The sequence below is a fragment of the Leptodactylus fuscus genome, chromosome 3 (genome assembly GCF_031893055.1).
Source record: "Leptodactylus fuscus isolate aLepFus1 chromosome 3, aLepFus1.hap2, whole genome shotgun sequence".
NCBI classification, from domain to species: Eukaryota; Metazoa; Chordata; class Amphibia; order Anura; family Leptodactylidae; genus Leptodactylus; species Leptodactylus fuscus.
In genome coordinates, this window is record NC_134267.1 from 127,553,548 (window position 1) to 127,574,260 (window position 20,713).

At 41.2% G+C, this 20,713-nt stretch overlaps 1 protein-coding gene across 3 annotated transcripts in view; it reads left to right on the forward strand.

Annotated features, from left to right (window-relative positions):
- FILIP1 (filamin A interacting protein 1) overlaps positions 1–20,713 on the forward strand; it is a 122,812-nt gene that overhangs the window by 80,922 nt on the left and 21,177 nt on the right. For all 3 annotated transcript variants that reach the window (XM_075268346.1, XM_075268345.1, XM_075268347.1), the window contains exons 3-4: positions 6,430–6,603; positions 9,019–9,197. In XM_075268346.1, the coding sequence (XP_075124447.1) occupies positions 6,430–6,603; positions 9,019–9,197 (353 nt within the window). The remainder of the gene's footprint in view (positions 1–6,429; positions 6,604–9,018; positions 9,198–20,713) is intronic.

The window sequence follows — 20,713 nt, forward strand, 5'->3', positions numbered from 1 at the left end:
CAAGGGCCCCATACCTTCCCTACCATAAGTAGAAGGTCAGCAGTAGACAAATCATTGCTAGATGTAGGGCTGCAGATGCTTCTTGTAAAACCTTCCGCACACAGCAGCTTCCTGTTCCACCCCGCCCCTCCCCCTCCTCAGTATCGGAGTGTGAAGGGAGACATCCTGTGCGATGTATCTCCTCTCCTCACTGCTAGCTGCACAGCCACATGTAAGTATAATTTTGGATAAAATATGTATAGATGTGTATATGTGTTTACATTATGTGTCTTATATACTGTGTGAGTCCTGTATGTGTGTAGATAGGTGTGTGTATATGTTGTATATGAATGTATGTGTGTGAGTAGATGTGTATATGTGTAAGTATATACAGCATATCAATGTCTGTGTATCTATCTATCTATCTATCTCCTATCTTTCAATCTACCATATTTATCTATCTATCTCCTATCTATCTATCTATCTATCTATCTATCTATCTATCTATCTATCTCTCTCCTATCTATCTATCTATCTCCTATCTATCTATCTATCTATCTATCTATCTATCTATCTATCTGTATTTGCTTCTATACATGTCTACCATTATACATAGTAGAATTGTATTTTATAAAGTGATGTTTAGGCCCGGTTCACATCTGCGTTCAGGTTTCCGTTCGTGGAGTCTGCTTGGGACCCCCCAAACAGAAACCTGTACGCATTAAAAAGCGGTTACTTTCAGGGTCTTCAATTATTATACTCTGGGGTCTGAAAAGACGCCAGAGTATAATAACTGTTCATGGGTGTTCATTATGGGGCATAATGGTGTATGCAGGGGCCACTATGGGCCATAATAGAGCGCGCAGGTATGTGTCGGAGGTCGGTCGGTCGAGGTCTTTAGTATCAGTCAGGAAGGGGGGGGGCATGTCAAAAGTGTGCCACGGGGCCCCGCCATTCCTAGTTACGCCACTGGGTTCAGCTCTATTCAGACTGAGCTAAATAAGTTGGATTGACTCCTTTTTTTTTTGCACATGAAAGTGGATAATTAGGGAATTCTAGCAGTCGTCACATTAAATAGCAAAGAGACACAAGTTATCATGGAGCTATGATTTTTGGGAACCTTGTATGTGATAAACTTGATATGTCTCCAGAAATACAAATTCATGTATTAAAGCACAATGTGTCCTGCCTTACCGCACTAAGCAATTATGGAAATGGTCTCTATTAAAAGATTACACATCTGCAGTAAAATATGCTGCTCCAAGGATTAATCACCTGACCCACTGTGAACTTTGGAGAATCTTCATACATCATGTCAATACGTTCCTTGCTCAGATGGAAGGGAGTCAAAATGAATTTATCGAAAGGAAATCCTACTTTGTGTCAGATATATAAACATACAGAAAACCTTTCATTCCACATGTCCTGGGAAGTTTCTTTCCAAGCAGCACACTGCAGATAATGATGTAATTGAAAGCTCCCGTGGTCAGCTCTACTCAGAAATCTAGTGACATCATCGATGTAGAGTCCTGGCTGTGATAGCAGAACAAAGATATGTGGGTTGTAAATGATAGTCAGATGTCTAGTGAATATTTGATTAAGCATTAAGCTTTCTATAGGGAGTTCTAGATCGTTCAAAAGTATAAAGTAAACCAAACATACATGTCAATTTTGATCCTTCAGTGTGTAGAACATCTACTTGTACTGATCTGAACTTTTACGTAAGGCTGGGTTTACATCTGTGTTGGAGTCTCTGTAGGATTCCACCAAAAATTATTAGAAAGAAAAGTCCAACAAGGAGGACTTTTCTCTCCTGGCTTTGGACTAAAAAGCACTTTAAACCCCAATGAACACCCAGAAAACCCCATTGAACTCTATGGGGTCCGTGGGTATCTGCTGTTTTAGTGGACAGGCTCTCTGTTGTTCGGATTCCCTGGCCGCCCTGAACGCCTTCCTCCCCTCCTGATAGGGTTTGTTCCTCACTGCTCAGTGTCTTCGCTGGGTGGTAAGCAATGCCCCGTCCCATAGTACAGCGCTATAGACGTGAGAAACACCCTTCTGACAGTGAAGAGTTACGGTACCGGCACCGATAGCTCTTCACCTTGGGCACAGAACGGTCGGCTGTCTAGTGGTGTATTACACCACATGTGCCCCAGATGGTGAAAGATCCTCTTTAAGTAGAGTTGGGTGAACCCCTCAGGATTAATTTTGTTTTGGTTGGCTCAGGTCCAAGATTTGTTTTAGGTCAAACAAGTTTGGTATGAACCACAGCTTAGATTGGCTTAAAACACGGTGTAAAAAAACTCTCAGGGCTCCTAGGAAATGATTCATCCTCAAGCTCTCTAAGGCAAACACAAAGATTTTTCAAAGCAAAATTGACATTATTATACTCTGGGGTCTTTTTTCACATCCCCTGGGCCTTTACCTTTTATACTCAGGGGTATGAAGAGACCTCAGTGTATAATGCAGCGGCCATATTAGTTCACCTGAGACAAATCTCCATTTGTTTGGTTTTGTAAAAAACCAATTAGGAATATTCAGATTGAACCCACTCGTGAAGGCATAGTTCTCCCATCTCTGTTATTAAGCTTTGAAGCCCCACTTTCATGTAAATTTTAGTCATATGCAAATGAGGGAAACTTCTTCAAGGTGTCTTAAACAGTGTGAAAATAGAGAAAATAGCTTTACTGCAGTTCAATCGTTATACTTGCAGCATGTCATCCTGTCCTTGATATTTTCTTGGAGAGAAGTGACTTCTGGGAGAATCATTGATTGTCTGGAGAATAAAAGGTGAGCACTGCCATGAGTTCTGTGTCATACCAACAATAAAGCATTCTGAGACAATCCATGTCAAGGTTTTCATCCAAGGGAGTGGGCTCCTTTACAATTTTTTTTATGAAGCAAGAAACTGGACGGCACAGCTATATATAATATAACATCCTTATAATTCGGGTAATTCCTCTTTCCTCTGTTAATTCCCTTCACTGGCTCAGTCCGCCAGTTATATCCCGCTATGGGTGGTGCTCTACAACCCGTGTTAATCAGTATACAATTCTTCAAAGAAAAAGTGTCATCTACCGACTTTCTAATGGTGAGTGCCACCCTCCTTTACAATTTTACTTAAGAACACTGCCATAATAAAGTATGGTATCAAAGCATCCTCCAAGTAAGTTCTCCTAACAATCCAGGTGCATTTTAGTGGTGAACAATATTTTTCTATAATGATAGTGCACCATATCACAAGGCAAAAGTGATAACTAAGTGGCTTCTTAAATAAAGCATTTAACATTTAGGGGGACAAACAGAACCACTGAAATTCTGATAAACTCTGAGCTGTGATTCGGCGAGAATGGGTTGCCATGAGTCAGGATTTGGCCTAGAATCTGATATCCAGCATGCCGCGGTCTCCCGACTAAAAGATCTAAAAACACTGAAGCAGCAAACTTTATGAAAACCAAAATTCGTATTAATCTCAAAACTAGTGGCTATGAATATACTACCCTACAGTGCCCCTTTTATCTTCTTATTATGTATACAATGATCACTACAATATTATACAATTAACAATGGGCATGCACATACTCTATACAGATGGAGAATGATCTCTCCAAATGTGCGCCTAAGGAATAACATTCTGAAAGTTAATTGTATAAAATGAATTTTCCTTTTTATAACATATAATAAGGAAGTGTATTTCATATGTATTACTGTGACAATATGTACAATCATTTTAAAGATAGATTTACAGTGCTATTTGACTAGTGTACAATTAACAATTGTGAATAATTGATGTTGATCATTTTGTATGCACCATTTATAGCATAAAATAGAATATATTATTGCCAAAAGCATATGCCCACGATTAAACTGCTAAATATATCACTGAAATATAAATGTAAAAACATATGTGAGGCATAAACTTCAAGACATGAGACAAAAATAACCCTAGGACGCATTTGCTTTATATTGAAATTTGTGTGATTCATAGCCCATTTTCAGTTTACTATATACAGAATTCTTCTTCTTCTTCTTCTTCTTCTTCTTCTTCTTCTTATTATTATTATTATTATTATTATTATTATTATTATTAATCTGCTCTGATGACAATTTCTCTAAATAGATGCAGCAATAAAAAAAGACCCTCTCCCCAAAAATAAGAATCAGAAAAGAAACCCCAGGGACTGCCTTAAATACACATGGCACATGTTAAACACTTGTAGTGTAGGCAAAGCTTTTTGGTTCAGAGCAATTCAGTTTTTCCCTATAGTGGATTATAATCTTTCTTGAAGAAGCCTTTTAGAAGGCGAAATGCGTTGAGGCATGTCTCTCTTTTTTTATGTGTCTGGGCGGGCAGGTGGACATCTTGTCAGCAGGTATGGTTGGCTACTTGGCATTTCCCTATATCTATTATTCACTTTAGGGTGTTCTTTTCCCCCCTCAGGGTGTTCTTTTTTCATCCTCATTGTTATTTAATCCCTGTATGGAGTTATGGTATATGGTATATGTTAGGTAGGGGACATTAGTATTGTTCAGCATTTTGCCTTTTATTATAACTCTATAGGATCTTTCTGGTCCATTATTTGGAGGTACTGTTACATTTTAGGTGGAAAGGTATTGATAGTGTTATTTCTGAGTCCTCCTGTTTCATATACTACTGTGTTGGTCAAGTAGCTTTTTTTTACGCTTTCATTATTGATATTTATCACATAGACGATTTATTGGACCATATGTGTACATGTATTTCACTTGATACCATCAGACCTATGTGTATATCATTTACACTTTGCCTGCCTTATATACAGTATGTATACATGTCATCTATGTAATATTTTCTGCCCATAAGTCCCATGTTTGTCTTGTGTTTTCATTGGTTTGTGTCATCTGCCTTGCTGTAGTATATGTGATTATTTATGTATTTATTCAGATACTAATACTAATTTTCTATACTTTGGTTGGAATATTTTGTCCTGGTTCTCCCCTTTATGTTGTTGTTTTATTGTATTTTGGGTCTATTTCATGGATTGATGTTCTTTTTTGTGTTGATTAAAATCCTTCCTGACCACAAACTGTTGAGTATTGGATTTCTTCGTTCTTCTCTTCTATTCCTCTCATAATAAGCTGGAAACAACGCAATTTTCCTACTCCCGTAGGGAGCATTCACACTACTGCTGCTGTCCACCCTAGGGTTTCTGTCCTAAACCCGGGGGAGACTGGACAGGGGACAGCTTGGCGGCGGTCAGCTTTAAAACCCATTCATTTGAATGGGTTTTTAAAGGTGACCGCCGGTGTCCATATGCAGCCTCTCTGAAAACCATTTTTCTTGGCTGGATACAAAGTCCTACATGCAGGACTTTGTTTCCGTGCAAAAAAAAAACGTTTCCAAGTGGAGAGGTTGCATATGGATACCAGCGGTTACCTTTAAAAACCCATTCAAATGAATGGGTTTTAAAGCCGACCGCCACCAATCCATTCCCTGTCCAGTTTCTGCGGGGTTTAGGACGGAAACCCCGAGGCGGACAGTGGCGGTAGTGTGAACGTCCTCATAGATCTGAGGCACACATCAATGTTTTGCATTAGTGTTTGCAAGCCAAAACTAAGAGCGGACCTCAAAGTTGTCCCTGATTTAGTGATATATTACAATAGGACACCGACAAATATTTGAATTCTCTGTTAGAAAGGCATGAGGCTATTATAGTGCTATATTGACGGCAATCTTCTTACTAATGCCTGTATTTGTGAGCTGCCTGCTTCATTCTGGTCTTCAGCTGTGTCATATGACTGACACTCTGACTCTTCAACTGACACGAGGTCTTAGGTTTCGACAGGAAGTCAGTTTCTCTAGTTATTCCTATAAGTCTCACGCTGAAACGGTCATACGGATGAATAGAGACTGACTTCCTGTCCACTCACAACAGGTCAGAGGTTAAACATTATCATGGTAGTGCTACTTTAAGGGTCCATTCACACGGAGGAAAATGGTGAGGAATTTGGTGCGGAATTTCAGCCCTGAAAAAAAAGCCTCCCATTGACTTCAATGGGTTCCTTTTTCTGCTAGCAAAGGAACCCATGAAGTCAATGGGAGGCTTTGTTTTTCTGCGCTGAAATTCCACACCAAATTCCTCACAATTTTCCTCCGCGTGAATGGACCCTAAGGAAAGAAATACATGATGGTAAAACCTTTTGGAAGAAATGGAATATGTGACTGGTTTTCTGATATGTGCGAGGTGTAGAAGCTTTATGTGGACAGTACACAGCCGGAGGCTTCCTAGCAACATGTCATGCAATAGGATTGCAGTCTGTTTTTGGCAATGTGAAGTGAGTTCATTTAGAAGTTCTTGTTGAACTAGCCGATGACTTTAGCTCTTGTACCAAATGTCAATTTATCAGGAATGATTTAATGTGTTATATAATCTGCAGCTCCTCTCATCATATCATGTTTCATTCCCACAGGCTAGGGAGGATGTTATCCATATGCTAAAAACAGAGAGAACTAAACCCGAAGTTTTGGAAGCACATTATGGGTTTTCAGCTCCTGAGGATGTACTGAGGGTACTGCACAGAGATGCTATACTTGCAAAGGAAAAGTCCATAGGAGAAGATGTTTATGAGAAACCAATGGCAGAGGTAATGCACTTATACTGGCTACTGGGATCTCATGTCACGATATAGGATTTGTTACTTAAAATATTTCTTATCAAATATGTTGGTTTATTGCTACTTTGCAATGACCTTAAGTGCTTTACAGTGAGCTGAGCTTATTGTACTGACAGTATATCTGTATGTGTGTTTATGTACTTTACAATGAGCTGAGTTTATTGCTCATCTAATTTTCTATGTCTGTCTGTCTGTCTGTCTGTCTGTCTGTCTGTCTATCTATCTAAATAGATTATTTTATATTTATTTGCCTATCGATTTCATACGTATTTGTCTAGCTATATAATATCTTTTTAGCTATCTATCTTCCAAAAGCAACAAAAAAGCAAAACAAATTCAGAATATGTATAGATTAAATTGGAAATATAATTACATTTTTTTTCTTTCACTAAAATCTATGTATTTGTGGTTTTAAGCATATATTATGAATACATACTTTTGTTCTATTTCTATTACATAGTTGTAGACACTAAAATACTTAAATATTGAGCTAACACTTATTAATATAGGCAAAGGCACTCTGTTTTAAGGTTCAGTTTACCTTTAAGAAATTGATATGCTGTCCTGAAAACTCCATGTACTTTATGGCATCTTCAAAGCCTCTACTTAATAGTGTCAGAGTATTAATAATACCCACACCAAGGTAATCCTATCACGTCACCCTGCTCTCCTCATAAAAAGTCAATGTGCTGTGCAGGGAACATAGTGCTGTGTGCTGTGGTAGTCACGGCATATACACAGTTAGTTACAGTAGATGTGTGTGTATATATATATATATATATATATATATATATATATACTACTAATATTATAAATGTGAAAGTTTGTGCGTTTGGATGTTTGTTCCTCAATCACGCCTACACCGCTGCATGGATTGTCCTGAAATTTCACACACATAGAATTCCGGCCGGAATAAATGATACTTACCATCCCCGTGGGTGGCCAGGTGTCACGACCGCGAACACCGAAGTTCGGTTCAAAGTAAGTTTGAGGACCTGAGATGACATTTTCACAGGCCCTTGCAGCGCAAGACGACTTTCGGGGGTACTACAGTGCCACGTGGGATGGGTTCCGCGGGGGAGGAGTTCACGGTGTGCCGTGCTAGAGGGGTCGGCGCAAAAGAGGTTTTTGGGGGTTAGTGGGTATCCGCGTGTGCCGCTGCATCGTCCAACAACAACGACCCGTGAACGAAGTCGCGAGTAAATGCTAGTATATTATACATATGGCATTAAAATGTTTGTAAGGATACTTGTAAGTAATGAAATAAAAGTAAATGCCATTCTAAGGTTTTATTTATCAAGATGTGGGTTATTGGTATTTAAATAACTATGCTTATATGTGTGCATATAAAATTATTAGTAATTATTATTACTAGTATTAATAATTAACATGAAACAGAATCTCTGATTTTGGACCTATAAGTATACAAAATTTTCTAATCTATATTCCATGGCTATACAAGTTCTATGAACTATGTAATCTATATTCATTAGCCATAATAATCAGATCCTGCACAGTGGCATATATGTGACATACATTGCAGTGTATATGACAGCACAAGCAGTGAAGTGGATCACCTACTATAGCTTTTCTATTAAGCCCAGGAACTTCAAGCCAATCCACTTTTCATATTCACAAGCATTTCATATTAGATATCTCTCTTAAAAAATCTATTTTCTGTAAAATTGTAGTAGTGATTTGTTTGCATAAAATGTTCTTCCACAGTACCAGTCAGGGGCTGGAAACTTGCTTGTAATATAGGCTTCTTCTCTCTGTGATCCCCCTCGGTCACTTAACAGAATGAAGATGTTATGTGACACGGACATAGTGAAGACACGGACACATGACGCGGTGCTGGCCCATGCTGCTGGTACCTTCATGTACATTGTTAGTCATTTATTGGTTATTGCTGGTTACTTGTTATCCACATAGCTCCACAACCATTAACAGGGGAACAAGGAAAAAATAAAAGAGTAAATGTTAACCACTGGAGTCCGCAGATTGATGTGCAGCTGCATATCATGCCTGCAAACCAATTTCTTAGAAAAAAAGTGTGATCCTACAAGGAGTCTAGCCCATTTTTTACTTTAGCAGCTATTTAATGGGTTAAATAGATCTCCCAATGGTGCCTATTATGTAAACGGCTCAGTAAATAATATGTAATATACATCCATACTTAAAATGCTTCAAGTAAAGAGTGGATATCAAGTAGTTATAGTCATGTCCAGTAATGCACAGTAAAGGGAATCTCAGAAAAGTTCTTCTTGCAAATAGAATAGAAGTAATTAATAAATCTATCTAAACAATTGTGTTTTCCGATGTTACTACGCCTGTGGCTTCTATCTTGCAAATTAAATCACTGTGCATTTTATTAACTATGCCCAGCTGGACCGACTTGAAGAAAAGCAGAAAGAAACATACAGACGCATGTTAGAGCAGCTACTCCTGGCAGAGAAGTGCCATCGCAGGACTGTGTATGAACTGGAAAATGAGAAGAAGAAGCATACGGACTACATGAATAAGAGTGATGACTTTACCAACTTGTTGGAACAAGAACGTGAAAGGTGGGTATACCACGAGATACTGGCTCTGTGATATGTACACATCTGAGGTTATGCATCGTGTGGTTCCACCTGTATCACTACATACACTCATGCCGTTGTACTCTGTGTACTCAACTCTTCACATAGACTTCAGTGGAGAGTATAGCATAGTTAGCATATACAGGGCACAGATAGGAGGTGTTAGTGGGCTGCTTTAAATACAGGCTCTTACAGCCCTGTAAAGTTGGAAATGTTCTCCCCCAAGGGGTGGTGTAACGGTTCAGGAGGACTCAAATGTAACTGTAGAACTACAATACTTACAAAGAGGCAATGAGCTTGGTAGTTGCAGATTCATCGGAGAAACAGTTCTTAGATAAGTCCATTAATATGGAAGCAGCGGAAGATGTGGGCAGCTGATCACCATTGTGTAAAAACTGTTGTGAGCCCTTTGATTTGGACCACTTAAAGTCTTTCTAACAATCATCCAGCACTCGTTAGCCATAAGGTTCATTAGCTTAGCCATTTAATCACAGCCTAATAGATAGTAAACAGCTGCTGTTAAGGTGATAGGGTCTCCTGACCTTATTGGGCTGCACTAAAGGTATGTCCACCCCTGTATGGTAGGTTCTTACAAGACGCAATATGTTGCTGACACTTGTGACACAGTGCCAGTAATAAGTTTTTCAGGACCACCCTAGTCTAGGGCGGCCTAAATCAAAGCAATTTATCATTAGCTCCTCAGATTATCTCTACTGTAGAAACTATAATACTAACTATTAATAGAAATTCGCTGGCATATGTAGCACATGCAGAACGGTACATTGAAATTACACAGTGAGCAGTAAGCAACATGGTCAACAACAACCGACAGCAACTACAAGGGTGGGAATCCACTATAAGACTAAATCCTGAAAATAGTGAATGTGGTTTCTACGTGCATGGTTGCATTGGGTTAAGTATTACCATTGTACAGTTTGTCAGATTAAGTTTGCTTGATGAAGGCCAGCTCCAAATCTAAAAGTCCATGTTTAATTGAGACCTTTATCTTATTACAATAATAAGATGTTATTAATTCTTTACAATTCAATAATCTGGAAATACAGAGCCAACTTTTTCAACGCAATTAGCGTTTTCTGATAACCTCATAGGCAGGGCATCTTTTATTCGTCATACCTGTTTCTGAAGACATATTATATCAATGATATAATCAAGTCAAGTACAGATTTTGCAATACGCTATTGTATCATAACTGTAAACTAGACACCTCTATTTGAGCTCTTGGTGGGGTAAGAGAGTACCTTTACCCTGCTCACCCGAAATACATTATTGCAAATCTGGTAATAATTTCATCATAGTTGTTCTCAGTACAGGACATGTCAAATGCAGTTTTGGAAGTATTCCCTGTGCCTGCCTAACATAATGGAGCTTGTAAAGTTAGTGATTTCTGTTGTGCAGAATAAAAGTTATTGTTTTACATGCAGTTAAAAACCTTTCTGGCATAAAAAAAAACATATTTGCAAAGAGTTGAAGTGAATTTTGTCAATTTTCTGAGGCCAGTGCCATCTACAGGGGCATGGTGGGGTTTGTTTGGGAACTTTGCAACTTTACCCTACCCACTAAAACTCAGTGAATAGAAGTTGTTGTGAATGACTTCACTCCCCATGTATGGTGAGGCAGATCTATTTATACTGGTATATTGTTAAGCTTCCGGGGGATTGATAAATCCCCCCCAGGGTAGATAAAAAAATATTCCCACGTGGGCAAAATTGTTGGTACCCCTCATTTAATGAAAGAAAAACCCACAATGGTCATAGAAATAACTTGAATCTGACAAAAGTATTTTGCCAAACTACATGTTAACAAACCACAAAGCTTCTGGGAGAATGTCCTATGGACAGATGAGACAAAAATCTAAGTTTTTGGCAAGGCACATCACCTCTATGTTCACAGACAGAAAAATGAAGTATATCTAGAAAAGAACACTGTCCCTACTGTGAAACATGGAGGAGGCTCTGTTATGTTCTGGGGCTGCATCTGGCACAGGGTGTCTTGAATCTGTGCAGGGTACAATGAAATCTCAAGACTATCAAGGGATTCTAGAGAGAAATGTGCTGCCCAGTGTCAGAATGCTTGGTCTCAGTCACAGGTCATGGGTCTTGCAACAGAATAATGACCCAAAACACACAGCTAAAAACACCCAAGAATGGCTAAGAGGAAAACATTGGACTATTCTGAAGTGGCCTTCTATGAGCCCTGACCTAAATCCTATTGAGCATCTTTGGAAGGAGCAGAAACATGCCATCTGGAAAAGGCAGCCTTCAAACCCGAGACAACAGGAACAGTTTGCTCTTGAGGAGTGGCCAAAATACCTGCTGAGAGGAACAGAAGTGTCATTGACAGTTGCAGGAATCGTGTCATGGCAACGATTGCCTCAACAGGTTGTGCAACAAAATATTAAGTTAACGGAACCATCATTTCTGTCCAGGCCTGTTTCATGAGGTTTATTTTCTTTTAAATACTGTTGAAGCGAAAAGCAATGTCTGACTTTCATTTGTTCATTTTCATAGAATTTTTATTTATTACTTTTGTCAGATTCAAGTTATTTCTGTGACCATTGTGGGTTTTTCTTGGTACGAGAGTTACCAATAATTTTGTCCACGTGTGCATACTGTACATGCAGACAATTTTCTGTAATGGTTAGTAGAATTGATTCCAGGCTTCAATGTCATTGAGAATTGACTTGAAAATACAGTAGCCTAGTTTAACATGACTCTTAATGCTTTTATTAAATAGTTGCTAATCGCTTTGACTCAACTTTTTCTCATTGCTTTTAATGGCTTGCTGCAACAAGTTATCAGATTCAAGTTGAGGATGTTCCTAAAGTTGAGTCTACGAGATACTGACCTGAAAAGGATGAATATTTATAAGTTTAATTATTTAATAACTAGAAATTAGTTTATTAGTTTGTATTATTAAAATGATAGCTTCATGACAGGTGGTCCTTTTAGAAGCCAAAACAGAGAGCTTGCATTCTGGCAAATCCATCCTGTCAATGCATTACATTGATTTGAATGACTGCCATGTAATACTACATTCTCCCTAGGGAACTGTTATCTGGACATGGCTTTCCTGGTGGTAACAGCTTATCACCCAGGGTTTAATAAGCCACAACTTCTTCATGAGGAAACCACTTTAGGCTAGGTTCATATCTGCGCACTGGTCTCCATCGTGTGGGTCCAATGGAGAGCTGGACCATTAAAACAGTGGTTATCACTAGAGATGAGCGAACACTGTTCGGATCAGCCGATCCGAACAGCACGCTCCCATAGAAATGAATGGAAGCACCTGGCACGCAGACTTTGCCGGCGGCCGGCCGCTTAACCCCCCGCGTGCCGGCCGCTTCCATTCATTTCTACGGGAGTGTGCTGTGAGCGTGCTGTTCAGAACGTCTGTTCCGAACAGTGTTCGCTCATCTCTAGTTATCACGTGTTTGTCTGGTGTCCGTGGGTTTTAGACTGATTTTCTGCAACTGGAGACTCTGACGCAGATGTGATCCTAGCCTCAGAGGTTCATTAACTTTCTTCAGAATTGTTCTGGCTTGGGCTAGTTTAGTTTAGTGCATCATTGATGATCTACCAAGATCATAAATAAAAGAAACAAGAAGATCTCTTAGATTTTTAGTATAATTAGAGATCTTTTGCTTCTCACCTCAAATCCAGTTTATGAGAGACTTGTCATTAGGAAACTTTTTATGGTCAAGTTTACCATGTCTTCTTACCATGTCTGGTGGATCAGTTATAAATTCTTAATGAAGTGGATATACCAGGGGTCTCAAACTCGCGGCCCGCGGGCCGCATGCGGCCCCCCGAACAATTTTGTGCGGCCCGCACAAGCCTAGGGACGCCGGATCCAAGTTGAATCCGGACGTTTCACCATTTTGCCCACAGGCAGTTTTATATACTGCGGGAAAGCTGACACTGCGCTGAGTTCAGCACACTGTCGGCTTTCCCGATGTGGGCCCAGTGTGAAGAGCTTACGGTCCGGTACCGTAGCTCTTCTATGGTCAGAAGAGCGTCTCCGACACTCAGTCAGAGACGTCCTTCTTCACAGCACAGCCAATCGCGCTGTGCTGTGAGAGCCGGGAGGAACGCCCCCTCCCTCCCTGATAATGCTCGTCTATGGACGAGTACTGCGAGCAGAGGGAGGGGGCGTTCCTCCCGGCTCTCACAGCACAGCGCGATTGGCTGTGCTGTGAAGAAGGACGTCTCTGACTGAGTGTCGGAGACGCTCTTCTGACCATAGAAGAGCTACGGTACCGGACCGTAAGCTCTTCACACTGGGCCCACATCGGGAAAGCCGACAGTGTGCTGAACTCAGCGCACTGTCAGCTTTCCGGCAGTATATAGAACTGCCTGTGGGCAAAATGGTGGAAGGTCCTCTTTAAACATTGAGGTGGAATGAAGGGGCTCATGACACTGGGGGAAGACGAAGGGAGGGGGGAGAACGGCATGACACTGGGGCAGAAATGGAGGGACATGAATCTGGGGGCAGAGATGGGGGGACATGAAACTGGGGGCAGAAATGGAGGGACATGAATCTGAGGGCAGAGATGGGGGGACATGAATCTGGGGGCAGATGAAGGGTGTATATGTAACTGGGGGAAAGATGGAGGGGGGACATATAGTTTACGGGTGACTGTAGGAGGATTATACAGTGTGGGGGCACATGAAAAATGAATGGGCAGAGTCAACATAAAAGTGGGTGGAGCTAAATTTGCCGCGGTGCGGCCCGCCGACTGGCTTGGGATCTTGCTCTGCGGCCCACATGCTGAGTTGAGTTTGAGACCCCTGGGATATACCAATTATATTAAAGTAAAATGTTTATAAATGTAAAAGTCTTTAGTTATGGCATTAAATTGAAGCATATCAGGAAAATCTTTCAAGCCTGTTTTGCAGCTTTTGATATACTGGATGACCTCAGTGTTTCTAGCCAGATACACCCTGTTGTAAAATAAGCTGAGTGAAAAATCATTAATTTTACAATGTTAATTGCCGATCATGGACATTACTCTGACCAGTTTGTGCAATGATGACTACAGGTATAATTGCAGCCATACTCATTTTACACAAAAACGTATATTCACTATGCCACACACTATGACCCCTACAAAAGCATACAAGTGATTTAAACTAGCTTTTGATGGTAGTTGACTCCATTTAAGGTCAATTCATTTATATGCAAGAATGGGACTGTGATGTTGATTGCTGTGACCTTTACCAAGCACAGCACCGTTCTATGTATAGTGGCTGTACTAGGTAATGCAGCTCATCCCCATTACATTTGAATGGAACTGAGTTACAACATGGTTATGTAACCAATGGATGTAAAGTCACTGCCTTAGAGGAAGAAGTGGAGTTTTTGGAAAGATTCATACATGTCACACAGGATATCAACTTTTGAAATCTTTTGTTGATCTGTTCCTCTCTGTGACTAAAGATGGTCATACAAGATAGATTAAATGGGTTTCCTGGGAAAAAAAAAAAGTTATTTTAGTGCTATTAATGGGTTAATAAGTGCACCCATTTACCTTTAGCAGTGTTTTGAGTGATTTCTGGATTTCTCTGGGAGCTCCTGGTATCCTCTACATTTGATTACATGGGTATCTTCCTGCTGTCTTATCCTACAACTACCATGATGCATAGCACTTCACTAAGATCCTCCTCTCACTACCTCCTCCTCCCTCTCTCACACTCCCTCCCTGTTTCCCTAGCCAGTCCATAGACTACTAGCCTACCTAACTAACTAACCAACTCAACACCCCACCCACCCCATCATACCTACTTGTCTTCTCTATATTGGAGATCAGTTTCTTCTGTGCCACCATCTCCTCTTCTCTTGACTTCTGCCCACGCCTGTGCAATACAGCCACAGTGCCGGCACTCCAGTTTTATTCTATTGCACAGATTCTGCCCCTCCCCCGAAGTATGTGATGTTGACATGAAGACAGGTAAGTATGATGGAGTGGTACTGGTGATGTTCCATTTCCAGAAATGCCGTTGCCGGAAAATTACAAAATGACTGCCCCAGTGATATGAGTAATTATGCATTTTTTTAACGTAAGTAAATTAGAAGTTAGGCAGGGAAAGGTGTGTAGTTTAGGGTTAAATTTTAATTGTACCCCAGACAACCCCTTTAATGCTGGCCAAACCTGCTCATTCAGATAGCAGTAATTGATCATCTAATGATCATGGAGGCTTCCCGACATCTGCCATCAGTGGAAAGAAGGACTAAGCTGTGGGATTTCAGCATGTTCAATTCCTTTTGTTCTCACTGGAAAAAAGCTGCTGGAAAATGAGTCTGTCAGTGTTTTACTGTCCTTTCCCCACTGAAGGCATATTTATGCTCACCTTAAGCTATTGTGCATGTGACACCCTTAGCAATGATGCTTTAAGACACACTGTTGAACAATACAACAATATAGGTGATTCAGATTTTTCTAGAAATCTTCTGGACTGTTTGTAACTTATGATAAACTATATGAGTACACAAAACATTATTATCAACACCCATTATAGAGGCTTTGTAAAATGTTTTCAAAAACAATGTCTATCTTATCACTGAACCATGCCTATTATATCTACAGAGCTGGCATGATGATCGTGATTATATTATATGGCTCTGTTTATACATGAAATATACCTTTATCACGCTGTACTTTATACTATGGATTTTTTATATGTCACATTCCAATAATTAGACTCAGGCATAACTAGTTACAATACATGGTTAGCATTATACTGTAAGTGATAATGAAAGGCAGCATGGATTGGACCTTAGATATCTAATCAATCATGTTTTTGGATGGTTGATTCAGAATCTTCCTCTGATCTTCTTCTGCTGTCTCATATAACCTCCTCTGAGCAAGCTTCATATTGGCTCGCTGTGATAAAACATTCTTCTGTCTTTAGTCATACTGGCACTCGGATACTTTTGGCTGCTCTTCCAATGATGTAATCTTGAAACTGCATCACCTGCGAAGGAAAGTGATCTGCAAGCAATAAAGAGCACAGTTACTTTCAAGCAGAATTGTGTAATTGATGTAAGCAGGCTTTAAGCTTACTCTCAGATACAGAAAGAGAACCAAGAAAAAACTATTAGGACTCTAACACAACTTCTAAGGAAGGAAACACTGAAGGGTTTTACTTCCTTTAAAGGGAGTCTATCACAAGAATCTAGCTTATCAAACGAACCCGGTAGGCAGATAGGTTACAGTACCTGAATCAACTGTTGTTTTTCCCCTGTAAATTGGTGCCTCCATTGCCAAAATTAATCAGGTTTTCCCATCTCACTGTTTCAGCTTTGCCTTCAGCAGTCTCTTCTTCTCACTTCCTGTATTTCTCCACCCCTCCTCCCTCTTGTTGAACGGGCTTGAGAAGGATCAAAATACTTATGCAGATCAGATAATATGCAGATGCTTGTAGAGAAGGGACTCCGTAACATCTGTGTGTTTAGATAGAGAGATAACAGAGTCAGCGTTATCAGCAAACTGCAATTAGCTGAGCTGATTGTTCTGCCAGCATTAAGTGACATCACTTGTCCTATAGGTCCATGGTTATAGCAACGCTATATAAATAATGGGAGGAATAAGTTAACTTAGCAGGAAAGCAAAGCAGCATTTCTAAAGCAATATATTTAGGAAAAGTTTTCAATTTACATAAACTACTAGCATAGATAGGATCCTTGAGATGGGACAACCCCTTTGAGTTATTTTTATAAATATGCAAATGAGCTCTTTGGAGCAACAAAGGTGTTGACATTGCTCCAAAGTGATAAACACCCTTAATACCCCAAAGAGCTAATGTGCATATTGACAAACAGCAATATATGTAAGTGGCTACACAAAAGTGGTAATTTCTACACGAGATCTATTTTGAATGTGTTTAAAGGGGTATTCCCACGTCGCATACTCGCTAGTCTTCCCTGCTGTAAATTCATCTGTCTTCCAGCTTTGTTGCGTCATTGGTGGGCGGGGTTACATGTGCAAAGCCAGCGGTGAGAAGTCGTCGCTTCTATGCCGCTGGCCCTGCGTGTGCGCTCCTGATGCAGCTAGGCATCGGACGTACAGCCTTCGCAATGTAATACAGACCCAGCATCCGCTGTAATAGAGAGGCGGATGCCGGGGAGTGTAGACGCCGGCACAGGTGTCTGCAACATCGCTACACTCCTGCCCTGCATGAAGCCAGCAGCGGCAGGAGCGAAGCTGCTATTCCGCTCCTCTGCCCTCCCCCTCCTCCCCTCCGGAATATCAGCATCGCTCCTGCCGCTGCTGGCTTCATGCAGGGCAGGAGCGTAGCGATGTTGCAGGCACCTGTGCCAGTGTCTACACTCCCCGGCATCCGCCTCTCTATTACAGTGGATGCCAGGTCTGTATTGGTGGCCCCCCCCTCCCAAGTGTAAACTACCCCCCCCCCCCTCCAGGCTCGCTCCCGTGCACTTAGCCCCTCCTCCCTCCCCCCTGAGAGCAGCAGATACATCACTTGACTTATGACCAGATAAGTCAAGGACTGTGTCAACAGAGAAATGAATAAAGTAATATAGTGGACAAACAAAGCAGTTTTGCTGAAGCAATGTATTTAGGAAAAGTCTTACATTCACATTATCAAGCAGTATAGATAGGATCCTTGTGATGGGACAACCCCTTTAAAGGGATTGTCCAATTCATTTTTATTGATCGTCTATCCTCAGGATATTTCATCAATATGAAATCCATGGGGTCTGACACCCTCTGCTGAATATTTTTCTACTTCTCACTGTTTCATAGCGAACATACGATGCAATTAGTTGCAGCCAGAATAAAACAGATGGCATGTATTGTATACAGTTATAGAGCTTAAGGCACTCACTCTGCAGCTCTTTCAAGGAGCTGATCAGCGGAGGTCCTGGGTGTCGGACCCCCACTGAGGTCTTATTGATGATCTATCCTGAGGATAGGAGATCCTTAAAAAAACAACTGGACAACAATTTCAACATTTTGCTGCTAGAACAATTTTCACATTTTCAACTCACACAAATAAAGTCTGTATTGTAATAGCAAAATGTTATATTACCATATGTTTTTTAAAAGCAGACATGCAATTTTACATTGAAGTAAAACATTTTGTAAAATGTTATGTTTGTGATTAAAAGCCTGACCTAAGCAGAAACTGAGAGATACAACACATCATAAAAATGAATGAAAAAGATGTGCAGAGCTAAAGAGGGCCTGTCACCAAGTACAAAAAGCTGAAGAAAATAAAAGTTTACTGCTCACTTGGCAAAAAGAAAATTTTGTAATAACCTACCGGAGGCCAGATCTTTTACACTGGTGGATGTGTTTAAAAGAGAAACAAAAAACCCACCAAATTGATCAATAGCACAGCAGCATACAGATGATGTATGTAGCATAGCATATTGTACTTGCTGGCAGATTAGATTCTCTTTAATACCTGCCACTTATATCTACTGCTTGTCTGCATGCACATTCATTTATCTGTTCACCAGATCTAGAGACTAAACATCTCTGCAATCCAGATAGCAGTAAACATTCAAGGCACAAATTTACATGTGTAATTGCCTGAAGCAACCCATACACATTAGATACAGTACTGTGCAAAGGTTTTAGGCAGGTATGGAAAAAATGCTTCATAGTAAGAATGCTTCAGTTAAAAAATAGAACTATTAATAGTTTATATGTGTCAATTAACAAAACTCAAAATGAATGAACAGAAATATAAGTAAAAACAATATGTGGCGTGTCCACCCTTTGCCCTCAAAATGACAATTTTTCTAGGCACACTGTTTTTAAAGGAACTCGGCTGTGAGGTTGTTCCAAACATCTTGGAGAAATCCTATTAATATTATAAATGTGAAAGTTTGTGAGTTTGTGGGTTTGTGAGTTTGTGTGTTTGGATGTTTGGATGTTTGTTCCTCAATCACGGAAAAACCGCTCCACCGATTTGGCTCAAATTTTCCACAAACATAGCTAATACACAGGATTGCGCAATAGGCTACTTTTCGTCACAATAACGCACATACGTTTTTCCCACGACCCACACAAACATCCAACTCACATCACCATCTCTGCAAAATCACACACTTTGGCCCATAGCAAGCCCCAAAACTTCACATTCCTCTCTACAACCTAGCCCCTAACCACACACAATCAAATTCACATATACTTCAGCACTTTCACACTCACCTTCACCATCCTGCGGGAGCTGACCTGTTTCACTCTCCGGCTCAGCCATCTTTACCGACCCCCACCACTGGGAGGATCCGCAGCTCCGCCCACCAGACTACTCCACTCTCTTCACACACTTTCACGAACATGGCGGCTGGCTGCATGGTTCCATACGCCGCTCATATGCCGGCTGCCACACATTGCCTCAGGCCAGCATATCATACAGCAGCGGAACTCGGCCGAACACGCACGTAACCCCTGTACTCTGCGGTTGGGAACACGGACGCCTCGGGTAACACCACGCATGACTGCTAAAGCTGCAGCCGCGACACACACAGCTCCCCGGCATCATCATGGTAAGTGCTGTGGGGACACTGATCGGCAGGTTGCTTAGCGGAGGCTGGGGGGTTACAATAGGTGGTGTGTAATGGGGGGGGATTGGGAGAGGTGGTAGTGGTTAGGGAGGGGTTCTGCTGGGGGGGAAATGGTACCACAGGGCCGAGGGTGAGTAGAGGGGGGGGGGGGCCAGATTGCACATGTGGAAGGGAGGGGGGGGGTTACGGTCACCGCAGTCACGGGTGGCTGGTGCTGGGGGGAAGGGGGAGATGTAGGAGGTCACTGTAATCTCTATAAGGGGGCAGGGAGCCGGGGGAACAGGTGGTGGGTAAGGGTAGGGCTGGGGACGCAGGTAGTGGGAAATAGGGGGGGCCGAGGCGCAGCAGCAAGGCCGTTGCCTCCCGACCCACCATCCTGTAGGAGGGGCCTGCCGCAGCCGCAAGGAAAGGGACGTGGGGAGCCACGGGCCGTTTTGCAGGTGGTTCGCGCCAGGGTCAGGGGGGGCTGCGGAGGAAGTCGCGAGTAGGAGTGGACAACAAACTGAGGGCGGAGATGGAGGAACAAGAAATATAAGCAGTACACCGCCACCGCCAACCCGTAGACGAAGTCACGGGTAACTGCTAGTAACTACATAAAATATTGATTTGATTTAGATTTTTCTTTCATTTATTATCCATTTTTTAATTGACAAAAATAAACTATATTTTTGAAAGCATTTTTGCTTTGCAGCATTTGTTCCACACCTGCACAACACTGTATATGTCAGATGAAACTGGAGATTTTGGTGGGATTAGCTGACAATGTAATGTCAGCTTTGACCAAAGTGCCAGAGGGGTTAATGCCCACGTGGGGTCATATATTGGGGGGCAAAAAAATGGGAGCATAAATTATAAGACTGACTGGAAAATTGGGTCATCTACTGCGTAATAGGCCAGAAAAAGGGGGTCATATACTTTGTGATAGGCCAGAAAAAAGGGATCAT